This window comes from Chrysochloris asiatica, unplaced genomic scaffold (assembly GCF_000296735.1).
Source record: "Chrysochloris asiatica unplaced genomic scaffold, ChrAsi1.0 scaffold00310, whole genome shotgun sequence".
NCBI lineage: Eukaryota > Metazoa > Chordata > Mammalia > Afrosoricida > Chrysochloridae > Chrysochloris > Chrysochloris asiatica.
Window position 1 is genome coordinate 2645820 of NW_006408828.1, and position 14564 is coordinate 2660383.

General features: G+C 42.3%; 1 protein-coding gene across 1 annotated transcript in view; it reads left to right on the plus strand.

Annotated features, from left to right (window-relative positions):
- Positions 1-7543, plus strand: part of TTC9C (tetratricopeptide repeat domain 9C) — a 10482-nt gene extending 2939 nt beyond the window's left edge. Inside the window, exons 2-3 of the mRNA XM_006875022.1 lie at positions 4885-5067; positions 7449-7543. Of these exons, the coding sequence (XP_006875084.1) occupies positions 4885-5067; positions 7449-7543 (278 nt within the window). The remainder of the gene's footprint in view (positions 1-4884; positions 5068-7448) is intronic.
- Positions 7544-14564: the final 7021 nt, after the last annotated feature.

Sequence of the window (14564 nt, forward strand, 5' to 3'; positions counted from 1 at the left end):
ATTATTACAATGCACACTAGCTGTTGTTATGTAAACACCTTCCTTTCTTACAGTGTGTTTCTACTAGGAGTGCGCTACTCCTAGAGTCATATAACAGTAATAGTTCTTGTAGTTGCTAAAGGAACCCTGGTGGCACAGAGTTTAAGTGCTCAACTGCTAACTGAAAGGTAGATGATTGGAACCCTTCAGCTGCTCTGCAGAAGAAAGATGTGACAGTCTGCTCCCGTACAGACTATTGTATCGCTAGGTGCTTTTGTGTGGATTCTGACTCCTAACGAACCCTATGTACGGTAAAACAAAGGGAAACACGGCCTGGTCCTGTGCCCTCCTCACAATCATTGCTGTGTTTTGAGTCCGTTGTTACAGCCACAGTGTCAGTCTGTCTCAGTGGTGGGCTTCCTCTTTGTTACTGATTCTCTACCAAGTCTGATGTTCTTCTCTAAAGACTGATTCCTCCTAATAACATATCCGAAGTAAGTTAAAAGAAGTCTTGCCGTCTTCACTTCTGAGAAGTATTCTGGGTGTACATCTTCCAAGACAGATTTGTTTGTTCTTCTGACAGTCCATAATGTACACAGTATTCTTCATCAACATCATCATTCAAAGGCATCAATTCTTCTTTGGTCTTCCTTATTCAATGTCCAGCTTTTGCATGCATCTGAGGCCCAAGAATTGAAAATACCATGGTTCGGATCAGGTGTACCTTGATCCTCAAAGTGACATCTTTGCTTTTTAACACCTTAAAGAGATCTTTTGCAGAAGAGCTGCCCACTGTAATCCATGCCCACTGCTGCTTCCATAGTCACTGACTGCTGGTCTAAGTACAGTGAAATCCTTGACAGCTTCAGTATTCTTGCCATGTATCATGGTGTTGACAGTTGGCCTAGTTGGTCCTATAAAGATGACAGCCTTGAAACCATCTGAGTAGGCATTTCTACTCCAGCTTCTAGGGTTGCTACGATTTGGAGTCAATTCCATGTCAGTGGGTTTGTTGTTGGTTTGTTTTTTCGGTAGTTGCTAATGCTTCCCTTCAACAACTGCTGGTTAGGTGGTTACAAAGACAGTGTATCATAAAAAAGGGTCCTATGCTTATGGAGTATTCAAGAAACAGAGACAGGCAACCAATAAACAAAAGACGTAACATACGTACTATAATAAATGGTGACTGTTGTTGTTGTTAAGTGTCTTTAAGTTGGTTCCCACTGATAGCGACCCTATATAGGGTTTCTCAGGAGTGGCTGGTGAGCTTGAACCACCAACCTTGTGGTTCAAACCGACCTTGAAGACCAGCGCCTCCTAAATGGTGGTAAGTAGGGTCGCTATGAGTCATAACTGCACGGCACATAACAACAACAACAACAACTATGATAAAGAATGAGAGCGTTTACTTTTTAATGTGCCAGGTAGTATTTTATTATTTTTTACATATATGATTATATTTAGGAGCTCTGGTAGCGTAGTGGTTACAAATCTGGCTGCGAACCTTAAGGTCAGCGGTTCGAAACTACCAGCCGCTCCGCGGGAGAAAGAGGAGGCTTTCTACTCCCGTAAAGATTTACACCCTCGGAAACCCTGTACAGGGTCGCTATGGGTCGGAACCGACTCGACGGCACATAACAACAACAACAACAACATGATTATATTTTGTTGTTGTTGAGGAGATACACATCAAGACATACACCAATCCAACGGGTTTTACATGTACCACTTAGAGACGTGTTTACCTTCTTTGAATTGTGCTACTATTTGTACCCCCTTTTCTGAGTTGTGCCTCCTCCGTATATAAATTCACAGAGCCCTGAGGGTCCTGTCTCACCTTCTCAGGATTTGCCTACATCACATACAGGTAGTTTCTAAAAGGCCATAATGCTCAGGGCAGACATGTTTTTATTAGTTGGGGGTTCACTTTTAAAGAAGGTAGTAAGAAACTACTCTGAAAGGAATCACATTAGAAGGTCCTGGTAGAATGGAAGAAAATGTGGAACAAAACGCAAAGTCATAAAATGAAAAAAATAAAACACCAGGCGGACTGGTCAGAGACTGAAGAAGCCCCTGAGACAATGGTCCTTAGTCCCTCTTCAGGTCTGGGATGGAACTTGCTCCCATAACTCAATATTCAGCCAAACAATAGAAAGGTCTATAAAGGTATGCATACCTTCAAATAATCAACCATTTGAGATCAAAAGTTCAGAAGGGTTAGGAAAGAAGGAGGAACAGAAACAGGAAACACACGTAGGAAGTGGGCTACATGAGGTGACGTTCCATTGTAAGGAACGTCAATGAGATGAAACAAAATGTATATGAAAAACGATTCTGCTCTGTCAACTCTTACCTAATTCACAGTAAAAAAAATTGTAAATTAATAAAGAGGGTGGTAAGGAATTGACATATCTGAAATGCCATGGCAGACTCTATTTAAACACCTTACACATGTTAATATTTAAGTGTCAAAATAATCTTATGAGGTAGATGTGAAGAAACAGTCACACAGCTAGTTAAATTGTTGTTAGGTGCCATCGAGTCAGTGCCAACTCTTAGCGATCTTATGCACAACAGAACAAAACACAGCCAGGTCCTATTCTATCTTCACACTTGCCCATTGCTGCTTCCCTGTGTCAGTTGATCTTGTTGGGGGTCTTCCCTTTGATTCACTGGCCCTGCACTTTGCCAAGTGGATGTCCTTCTCTAGCTAGCAAGTGGTAGAACTAAAATTAAACCTGGGCGGTCTTACATCCAGAGCTTATTGCAGACTACTGTACATTATTAGAGAGTAGACTGTCTAGTGAGGAATTCACCAGAAGTCAAGGAAATGAGATCTTGTAGAAATGGGCACTTGGAAATATACAGCATTTCAAACCAGTTCTTCCGGTTCAGTCCAGACTGACAAAGTGACACCAGAACAGACCCAAGTTTGTAAAATGGGTGTATACAAGAACAGTACCCAGAATGGGAGCGAATACCCGATTGATACCTTGCTAGAAACTAAAAGGGTGCAGTGTATAGCAACCAATTCTCTTTACTGGCAGAGTCTGAAACAGTGGTGCCCGGCTCTTTGAATGTGTGTTGCTGGTCACAGACTTGGCTATAATCCAATCTGAAAAATAAATCAGTCTCCTAAAAGGCAGTCTTATGTGGCACTGTAAGATAAGCAGCGGATTGCTAACCTCAAGTCTGGTGGTTAAAACCCACAAGCAGCTCCTCAGAGACTCTAGACAGGGTCACTGTGAATTGGAACCCACTCGACTGCACTTAACAACAACAAAAGGGCTCCTTATACTTCTTCCAAGTGTCCCACTCCAGGGACTCAGTGCATAGTTTTTCCTATCCCAGTTCTACTATATAGCCACATCTTAGAAATTGAAGTCTGTTCCAGTTTCACTATGTCAGCCGTGACTGGACCCGTTTGAAACCCTGGAAATATCTTAACTCTCCAGATGAACTTGATCTTTAGAGCCTCTGCTGGAGTGCTTAGTGGACGCACCATTCAAAATTAACTTAGTTGTTTAATGCACATTCTTTCCTGTTTAATCAACAAGATCCCTGTCTCATTCCTTATTCTCTGTGCCTAGCCCAGTGACTGGCACATGGTCAGTCCTGAAGAACTAGTTGTCAAATGAATGAAGCTAGGACGATGCATCACTTGACCACTGGAGAACTATCTTAAGGACAAGTCATATGACCACTTAATTGGGGATGCAAACAGAACCTGAACACATCAGTGTCCTCTTCAGTCCTGCTTCTTGGCTTTCCGAACTCCTGTTGCTACTTGCTCTGAGTAGGCTCTGACTCATGCCAACCTGATGTATAACAGAATGAAACATTGCCTGGTCATGTGACATTTTAGCATCATTGTTCTGTATGGGTCTGTTGTAGTAGCTATTGTATCAGTTGCCTCACTGAGCGGTTCTTTCAGTTTTGCTGGTCCGCGGCTTTACAAAACATGATGTCCTTTGATTGGTCTTTCCTGATAACTTGTCAAACTAAGCCAACCTTCTCCATCCTTGCAACTCAGGAATATTCTATTTGTATTTCTTCTTTAACTTAATACCCTTTTGCTCAACCCCCACAGTTGTGATTTAAGGGATGCATTTTCCTTACCCTATAAAGGCAGAGCATTAACCTGAACACTACCTCCTAAATAGATAGAGATATTAAAGTCCCAGTCAGTCATGTGAGGGAACAGTGAAACTATATTACACCAAGAATGAAGTTAGAGAGGCTTTGCTTCAAACTTCATACTTGGACAAGTGTCTTAACCTTTCTGAGACTCAGTTTCTTCATCCATTAGGTAGTGATAGTAACACTTGTATATTTCAAAGGCTAGAAAAGAAAACTGAGCAGTAATGTTTTTTTCAGGCCCAAAGCTTGCTATTTATTTACACAATTAACCACAACTACTGTTGTTCTCTGGTGTGGCACTGTGGATTAATGTGCTAGACTGCAAAGTCAGCTTGAACCACAAGGTCGACAGTTCAAGCTTACCAGCCTCTCCTTGGAAACTCTATACAGGGTCACTATGAGTTGGAACTGACTCAGTGACACTTGACAACAGTAACATTTCATAACTATGGTACAAGAACTGGTGAAATGAGGGAAACAGGCCAGAGAGCCTTGGGTGGAAGAGTTAGAATGGAAGAGAGTTTTCCAATATATTTAATAGTGTGTTCTTCCATTATATGACTGGTACCGAGTTGGCATTGAAGTAGGTTGTGAGGAATGTGGAACTGTAAACCCTTCTGCATTCCCAATGCCTGGAACAGTGTTGGCAAGTATAGGCAGTCCAACGTTTTTGAAGGAGGAAGTGAATGTTGTTACCATACAGTGTTTGGCCCTACACATAATAAAGTCCTGCACCCTCTTCTCCCTTTCCTTTGGTCCTACTAGCCTGCCTTCTTCAGATGGAGCCAGTGAACTATGACCGAGTAAAGGAATACAGTCAGAAAGTTCTGGAACGACAGCCTGACAATGCCAAGGCCTTGTACCGGGCTGGGGTGGCCTTCTTCCATCTGCAGGACTATGACCAGGCTCGACACTACCTCCTGGCTGCCATCGATAGGCAGCCAAAAGGTGAGAGGCAAAGGGGCTGAAGCAGGAACTACAGACACAACTGTCCTGCCGGGGCTCTTATTATAATTTTACAATGTGTTGAATTTTTTTGAATAGGTAATACATTCATATGATTCAAAATTCACAAAGTATCAAAAGGGGTACCTAGAACAGACCTTGTGTCTGGAAAGCAGTTGTTGGTGTTGTATCTTTTCTTCAGAGATTGGTATATTTGACGTGTGTACACGCATACATAATACATCGCCAGGTTATGATCATTTGACTTGCATACAGCCTGCAATTATGAACCGAGCCCAGATGTTGTTTCTGGAGTGGCCTTCACAGGGAAGGGCCGGGTCCAAGTGTATGCCACGTCCCCTAGACTCATCTTGCAACAGCTGGTGGACACTCTTGCACCTACCACACTCCGAACTATGCCCGAGGCAGTAGTGGCTCTCTGGGGGCATCTGGTGGGGTGGAGGTGGGGGGTGTGGGGCTATAGCTGCTGACCTTTGCTCTGCATTTCGTGGTAGGATGCTACTTCAGCATTGTCTATAGTTGCGCACCGTGTGACTACCCCAGACCCTGGCCAGGTGCCAGGCTCCCAGGGACAAGGGCAGTGGGGACAGAGTGCTGGGCTATAAAGGGATGAGATCCCTGGCGGCCACTTCCTGTCAGAGGAAGACTTGAGGCTGAGTGTAGGCCTGTCACTGGCTGTCAGGGGGACCCTGGGTCCACACCACCTAGGCAGGCCACCAGCCCTATACAATAAAACCAAAACCCCTAACCCACTGCCAGCCACAGATTCCAACTCATACCAACCCTTAAGGACAAAGGAGACTCACCCAGTAGGGTTTCCCAGGTTGTACATTTATACAGGAGCAGACTGGGAGGGTCAAACTGTGCCCCTAGGATTCCTGCAACATATATACTAAGGGGTGTTAAGTTTGCCGCATGCATCAAGATATCATTATTGCATTATTGTGTTAAAGATATAGGAGTCCTAGTGCAGTGCCAAAGGATAAGCACTCAACTGCTAACCAGAAGGTTGGTGGTTCAAACCCACCAGCCATTGCTATGAGTTGGAACGGTCTTGACAGCACTTAACAAGTATTTCTTTAATAATACATAGATAGGTACATGATATATGAAGGCAGATATTTGGCTGACAGATGTTACATACAAACCATACCTAATTGTTCCACCTCATGTACATATTCAACATAAAGACAGATTCTGGAACGGAACTTCTTCCTAGTCGGGGACTGCATGTGTATGTATACATGGAGAGCATGGTGGCTCTGTACAATAAGCACAGAACTCTGATTCATAAGGTAAGTGATTCAAGCCCACCAGCCACTCTGTGGGAGAAAGATGAGGCTTTCTGCTCCCGCAAAGATGTACAACCTCAGAAATCCTGTACAGGGTCGCTTTGAGTAGGAACGGACTCGACACAAACATGTATGTTGTTGATGTTCAGGGCCATTGATTCCGTTCCAACTCATAGCGACCCTGTATGGGGTTTCCGAGCGGCTGGTGAGTTTGAACTGCTAATCTTGTGGTTCAAGCCGACCTTGCAGTCCAGTGCATTATCCCGCAGCACTACACCAGAATTCCCGCGTACGTACGTATGTATATAATGTTAGAATGCACAAGAGTCCTGGTGTGGTATTGTAGGATAAGCATTGGACTGTTAACCCACCAGCCACGTCTCAGAAACCCTATACAGGGTCTCTGTGAGTCAGAACCGACCCAAAGGCACTTAACAACAACCACCATTGTTGAAAGGTGATCTCTGGGAGTGAGTTCGGTTCTAAGTTTGAAAGGTATCTAAGAGCCATAGTCTTGAAGGTCCCACCAGGGTCTGTCAGACCAGTACAACTCCATGTTTTGTTTCCATTCAACCCTGGACCTTCTATTGTGATCCAAGTCAGGGCAGTTGGTAGTGGTACTAGCTAGTCACCATCTAGTTCTTCTGGTCTCTTGCTAGCAGAGACTGTGGTTTATGTGGTCCATTAGCCTTTTGGGCTCATTGTTTCCTTGAGTGTTTCATTGTCTTCAGTCTCCTTTGCTCCCTATGGGAAGAGACCAAGAGTTGTATCTTGGGTGAGCACTTGTAAACTTTTAAGACCCCAGTCACTGTTTACCAGAGTAGAATGTAAAGCATTGTCTTTGTGGACTATGTTACGCAAATTGACTTCGTGATCCCCCTGACCAGCGTAACTCTTAGGGAAAGATTTTTAAAATTCATTGGTGTTAACTAATGAGATTTACTACTGCATAGGATCGTTGTGATGATCCAAGCCTTAAAGAGGAAAAACTAGGATGGTGATAACAATCCTTTCTTTCCCCAAGGTGGGGTTAGGGTCTGTCTCTAATTGCCTTCTCCATCCTCTTTCAAGATGCCAATGTCCGGCGGTACCTCCAGATGACACAGTCGGAACTCAGCAGCTACCATCAGAAAGAGAAGCAGCTTTACCTGGGCATGTTTGGGTAACAAAGAAGATGCTTCTCCACTTGAACTTGGGTGGACCATTAAAGATCCATTAAGGAGACCCGAGCCCTGAGCCTCAGCAAGACACGTTACCTCTACACCTCTGACCCACGTGGATTCCTGTTCTGCACACACAGTGCCTATCCTTTATCCTTTTTGTCTTTCCACCTGTATGTTTGTATAACTTCCAAGACATGTTATCTTGGGGGATTCTTACCATGGGAAACATTGTAACCAGGAATGTTTTTGTCAGATGTTTACCAGAAAATGTTCATCAGCGATGAATGGAATTAGTCATATCTGTGGCCTCGAATTTTTTTTTGCCAGAATATCCATTTATATACTAGAGGCAGTCCATCCTCTCCACAGTCAACTGGTTAGCTGCTCACAACAGATCACAGAACCTAGCTGAGTCGTCACATAACATTTACTATCACAGCTCTCAGGCACTTGACGGAAGAACCTTGATTTGTACATTTTTCAACACAGCAGACAAATTACAGTTACAAGTTATCTAAAGTGCATTCTGAATGAACAGGGGAGGATGAACACCTTTTCCTTAATTTTCAAGAGGGAGAAGAATGAAAACTATTTGTTTTCCATTTATATGTATCCTGATCATAGTCAATCTCAAAGTTGTGAGAGATTACCGGGAGAGATCCCAAGGAGAATGGTGTTTCACAGAGAGGGTATGGAGCAGGTGAACTGAGGTTCCTTGGGCTTTGGGCTCAGGCTTTTGCTGAGTTATGGCCTCGATTTTATTGATATTGTTAGATCTATTCACATAACAAAAACAACATTCACATACAAAAGAGAAGGGAAAGAAAAAAAAGAGAGAAGGGGAGCAGAGGATGGACTAATAAAAGTAGGTGGAAAGCATCTTCTTGCTTATTCCTCAGCTGCCCAGAGTCAAAGCCATATAGGGCAAAAACTGGGAAGTATCTTTTGTGTGAAGCTAGAAATTTATAAATTGGGCTCAAATGTATTAAAAGAAAATCAATGAATATAATTTAACCAGTTTGGGTTACAGTAATTCCTTATTCTCCTTAATATTCACACACATTGAGATTCTTTTTATCAAAACAAAAAAGCATTTTCCCATTGTTTCTCTTGGAAATCTCTAGACTTTGCTGGTCTTCATTCCCAGATCATAGACTATCTACTTAGTTATTTGTCCATTAAACCATTCTCTCTCAAAACCTCAGGAGTGGAATATTTATTTATTTAATGACCCATCAGACCTAATGTCAAAAAACCACCCAAGTAAAAATTTTTGTTTTAAGAGGTGCGTATCCTCAGAGTTTGGGATAAGCTGTATCTGTGCTGTAGGATAAGCACTAGACTGTGAGGTGAGTTTGAGCTGCAAAGTTGGTGGTTCAAACTCACCAGGCACTCCTTGGAAATCCTATGTAGGGTTGCCATGAGTCCGAACCAACTCAATGGCACTTAATAACATCTATTGTAGGATAAATATTGGACCAAAAGGTTGATGTGAACTACAAGTTTGGCGGTTCAAATTCACCAGCTGCTCATGGGGTCGCTATGAGTTGGAACCAACTGCACAGCACTTAACAACAGCAATATTCCTTTTATTAGCACTGCTAAGAGGTAGCAGAGTGGTTCCGAGTTACATTTCAGTTTTGATTTCTAAGCCCAGTTCCATACAGAGTGATTAAACCCACTGCCTTCAAATCAATCCCAAGGTCAGCCAAGAAGAAAGTGGGCAAAAGCAAGGCATCTGATGGGTCTGGCATACCATGACCCGAAGGGTCAACCACAGATATAAAAATCTCTTATGTAAGAATGAATCAGTGGCAGGAGAAACCACACCTTACCAATCCTTAATGTTTTGCACAGAATTTGAAGGTTTTGAATGAAGAGAAAGGATTTGAGGCGGCCGTGAAGGTTCATACTTTGGCACATAAGGAGCCACAGAGAACAGTGTTTCCCAAATGCATACCCCCACCTTTACAGTTTTACCAAAACCACTGTACTTCTCTATGGTCAATTTTTTATGTAACAGACGTTGATATCTTTAAAAGAACCATGGTATACAGGAATATGTGAATAGATGCCAGGGGAATGCAGTTGGTGAAATCCAGCTGGGGAAAGCATCAGACAATTCAAGTTTCTTTACCAAATCCATTGCAAGGGGGGTGGGGAAAGAGGGAAAACTTGTAGATTAAAAAAGGCATAAAAGGCATGAATCAAATAAATGTGAAAAACTATTTTAAAAACACCAGAGAAATTTGATAAGAGATCTTATCAGCTATGTGGGAGAAAGATGAGGCGTTCCTTGTAAAGATTTACAGCCTCAGAAACCGTCTGCGGGGTCTCAATGAGAACCGATTCCATGGCACACAACCACTGTGTGTCAGTTTGGTTAAGTTGGTAATGATAATTGGTCTCTCTCTTTGTTTTTTTAACAGTCCTTTTATAGATGCATACTGAAATGGCTTACTGATTAGTCACTACACCTTGTCACTTGTTTAAGCCACCCTGTCTTGTTTCTTCTATTGCCTCCAAGACGTTGTTGGAGTTATGTGCCGTGAAATCGGTTCCGACTCATAGTGACTCTGTTCAGGGTTTCCGAGGCTGGAAATCTTTACCGGAGCAGAAAGCCTCATCTTTCTCCCGCGAAACTGCTGACCTTGTGGTTCGCAGCCCGATTCGTAACCACTACGCTACCAGAGCTCCAAGACATTGTGGTGTATTGTGTTTGTATTTAATTGTGATTGCATGTTGGTGTGTTCTTAGGCACTCACCGGCAGCCTCCTGGAGGGGGTAGTTAGAGAATAGACGCATGCGCACATTTTTCCGTTTGCCGTTTGTGCAGCTACTGTAGGATGGGCGTGGCTATTAACACTGAGCCCCTGTATGGCAGCTGGTACTGGTGCATGCCCAGTGGATGGCTACAGTTGTGCTTGGGCTGTGTGGGCATGAGTGCTGTGCCCTGTCTGGTGAAGTAAAGACAGAAAACACACACATACACAAGAGGAAAACAACAGCAAAAAAGAAAATAGAGGGGGAAAAAACCAACAGGCAATAGCTAGGGAAAGAATTCAATAACAAAACCAAACAAACAAACAAAAAAAAAATAGAAGAAAATGAAAAGAAAAAAAAACACATGATATACATTTAGGGAGAGGGATGAAGAAAAGAGAACTAGAGAGAAGAAAGAAAAATCAAGAGAAAAAGAGCAATGGGAAAGAGTATTAGAAGTAAACAAAAATGGAGATGGGATTAAAAAATGAGATGGTAAATAAGAAAAAGAAAGAATAAACAAAACCAATGAAAGAAAAGAAAAAAAACCCAAGGTAGATGCCAGACCTAGAAAGGAAAAAACTCTGGTGGGCTCCTACCAGCCAAGGGGTTCACGAAATGAGTGGGTAAGGGATGAGATGGATTTCCTATAACTCTAGGTATTATCTGTGGTGGTAAACATTGATGTGCATATATTTCCTCATGTTCTGCCTCGTATTTCTTGTGGAGCTCTGGTAGCGTAGTGGTTACGAATCGGGCTGCGAACCTTAAGGTCAGCGGTTCGAAACTACCAGCCGCTCCGCGGGAGAAAGATGAGGCTTTCTACTCCCGTAAGGATTTACACCCTCGGAAACCCTGTACAGGGTCGCTATGGGTCGGAACCGACTCGACGGCACTTAACAACAACAACAACAACAACAACATATACCCAGTAGAATTGCTGGATCATAAGGTATTTTTATTTCCAACTTTCTGAGGAAGTACCATACCATTTTCCAGAGTGGTTGAACCATTTTACAGTCCCACCAGCATTGTAGGAGGGTCCCAGTCTCTCCACATCCTCGCCAATATTTATCATCCTCTGTTTTTTGAACTTCGCTGTTATTGCTGCTGTGAGATAATCTCATTGTTGTTTTGATTTGCATCTTTCTAATGGCTAATGACTGTAAACATTTCTTCATATGTTCGTTGGCTGCCTGAATGTCTTCCTTGGTGAAGTATCTGTCCATGTCCTGTGCCCATTTTAATTTGGGTTGTATTTTTCTTGTAGAGGTGGTGTACCTGCCTATAAATTTTAGAGATTGGTCCCTTGTCTGATAATATTGTTGCAAAAATTTTTCCCATTCTGCGGGCTCCCTTTTTACTCTTGTGGTGAAATCTTTTGATGCACATAAGTTTTGAATTTTTAATATGCCCCAGTCATCTATTTTGTCTTCTATTGTTTGTGTGATTTCTGCAATGTTTGCTAGGTAATGTGTGTCCTATATTGGTTGGTTGGTTGGTTGGTTATGTGCTGTGGAGTCAGTTCTGACTCATAGCGACCCTGTACAGGGTTTCCGAGGCTGTAAATCTTTACGGGAGCAGAAAGCCTCATCTTTCTCCCGCAGAATGGCTGGTAGTTTCGAACTACTGACCTTGCAGTTTGCAGCCTGATTCATAACCACTATGCAACCAGAAAGCCCTTAAATTTGTCCCTATTTTTTCATTGATAATCTTTAGAGTTCTAGGATTTACATTTAGGTCTTTAATCCATGTCGACAGCTCAGGATTCCAGAACTGTTGTCTGCATCTGTTTCATTTGGTCTCCCATAGCTTTGTTGTAGAGGGTCTGTTTACCATTTCTGCCTATCCCACCTCTTGCCCTCGAGTGAAATTGCTTACTGGTGAAATGGGAGAGGGGAATTGTGGAACACTTTGTCATTTGCCAAACTGAAAGCCACATAAAAATAAGTACATTTTAAGAGTACATCCAATATTTTTGCCTTGTTCATCTGTGAAATATAAGATATAAATGAGGAGCTCTGGTAGCGTAGTGGTTAGGAATCAGGCTGCGAACCTCAAGGTCAGCAGTTCGAAACTACCAGGCTGTTCTGTGGGAAGAGGGGGGGACTTTCTGCTCCTGTAAAGATTTACAGCCTCGGAAACCCTGTACAGGGTTGTTATGAGTTGGAAGCAACTCCACGGCACGTAACAACAAGGGGGAGGAAGTGGGATAAATGTTGCTGCAGGAGGGGGGATTATAATCATTGAGATGAAACAAGGTGTATTGGGTGGTGCTGTGGGTTAATGTACTGGACTGCAAGGTTGGTGGTTCAAGCCTCATTAGCTGCTCCTCAGAAACCCTACACAGGGTCACTATGAGTCAGAGCTGGCTTGACGCCCCTTGAAAGCAGCAATAGTTTGCTGAATGTATAACTAATGATCTTGTCTGTAAACCCTCACCCAATTCACAACAAAAAGTTTAAGAAAAAGTAAATTTTAAAGGATTATATGAGGGTTAGTCAAAATGTAAGGAGCTCTGGTAGCATAGTGGTTACGAATCAGGCTGCGAACGCAAGGTCAACAGTTCAAAACTACCAGCTATTCCACTGGAGAAAGATGAGGCTTTCTGCTCCCTTAAAGATTTACAGCCTTGGAAACCCTGTACAAGGTCGCCATGGGTCAGAACCGACTCCACGGCACATAACCAACCAACCAAGTCAAAATGTATTGCTACTAGGGTTGCGGTTAATGCATGTACAGGCTTACTCTGAACAAAATGAGTTTTTACATGCCTCTAGAATCTGTGAATGGATGCAGACAAACTCACTATGATGCTTTCAAAAACAAAAAAGTTCCAATCAAACAGTGGCTTCTAAGGGAATCTGCTGGGCCAGCTCAATTCAAGGCAAAGAGGTCAGATCTGAAGGTTACGGTGACCGTTGTTTGAGGCTCCAAAGGGGTCATCTTAATAGATTTCCTCAAAGGATATAGAGTGACCACAGGAGCTTATCAAGAAAGAAGTCAGAAGAAAATTAAAAACTGCACTGGTGGAAAAAAAGGCCAGGAAAGTTACACCAAAAGCTATTTTTCTCCTCACAACAATACACCTGCTCATTCTTTAAGGATAGTAAGGTTGTCATGGGAGAAATTTGTTGGTGAATTTTACCCCATCCCTCTACAGCTCTGAGCTTGTCCTTTCAGCCTTCAGTTTGTTCCTTAAACTCAACACTTCAAAGGAATAATTTGAGTCCCTTCAAGATGCTAAAACTGCTGTTTTGATGTGATGTAGATTGAAGAGCTCAGAATTCTTTAAGGAAAAAGTTAGACAAATGGAAAAAAAAAAAAAACACCTTTAGAAGTATATAGCTCTGGATGATGGTATGTGGAGAAATAGTAGCTTCACATTTATATATATATATATTTAAATATAGGTTTCGGTGATTTTGTAGCAATCATTTTTGACTTACCCTTGTACAAAGTAGTAAGATACCATGTTGTAAAACATGTTTTACCCAAGATAATAAAATTCTCAAGTGAAAAAAAATAAAGGAAATTTTACAATGAAAGAAACGTCTTGGTATACATACGTCCAATGGTATATGTTGGAAACATTGGCTATGAAGAAAGTTGAAATCAAAATTCAATGTGAAGGGTTAAAGTGTCTGAGATTTGACAAAATATTGTTGTTGTTGTGTGCTGTGGAGTCGGTTCCAACTCATAGTGACCCTGTACAGGATTTCTGAGGCTGTAAATCTTTACAGGGGCAGAAAGCCTCATCTTTCTCCCGTGGAACAGCTGGTAGTTTCGAACTGCTGATCTTGAGATTCGCAGTACGGTTCGTAACCACTATACTACCAGAGCTCCTTAGACACATTAGATACCAAGTAAAGGCATTGAAAAGGAACCAAATCCTAAACTAGATATCTCTCTCGCCCGTGTTGGAAAAGAAAGGTGGCTATTGGAAAACTAAGTCATGTGATAGTTAACAAGCAAATTCTCAGGGTCAAACTCTCATAGGTGGAGCCTAGGTCATCTCATACAGGGGGACTGATTTGGGCTCAGTATAAAAATCCAGTTGCTATTGAGTCTATTTTAACCCCTGGTAACACTATTTAACAAGCAGGGTGCTCAAACAATGGAATAGATTTCCTTCTGGGGCAGTGAGTTCTCCTTCAAGTAAAGATTTGATAACAATTAGAGAAAGGGGAAGTTGTCAAAGACTTCAGTTTGCTTGGATCAACCATCAACATTCATGGAAGCAGCAGTCAAGAAATCAAAT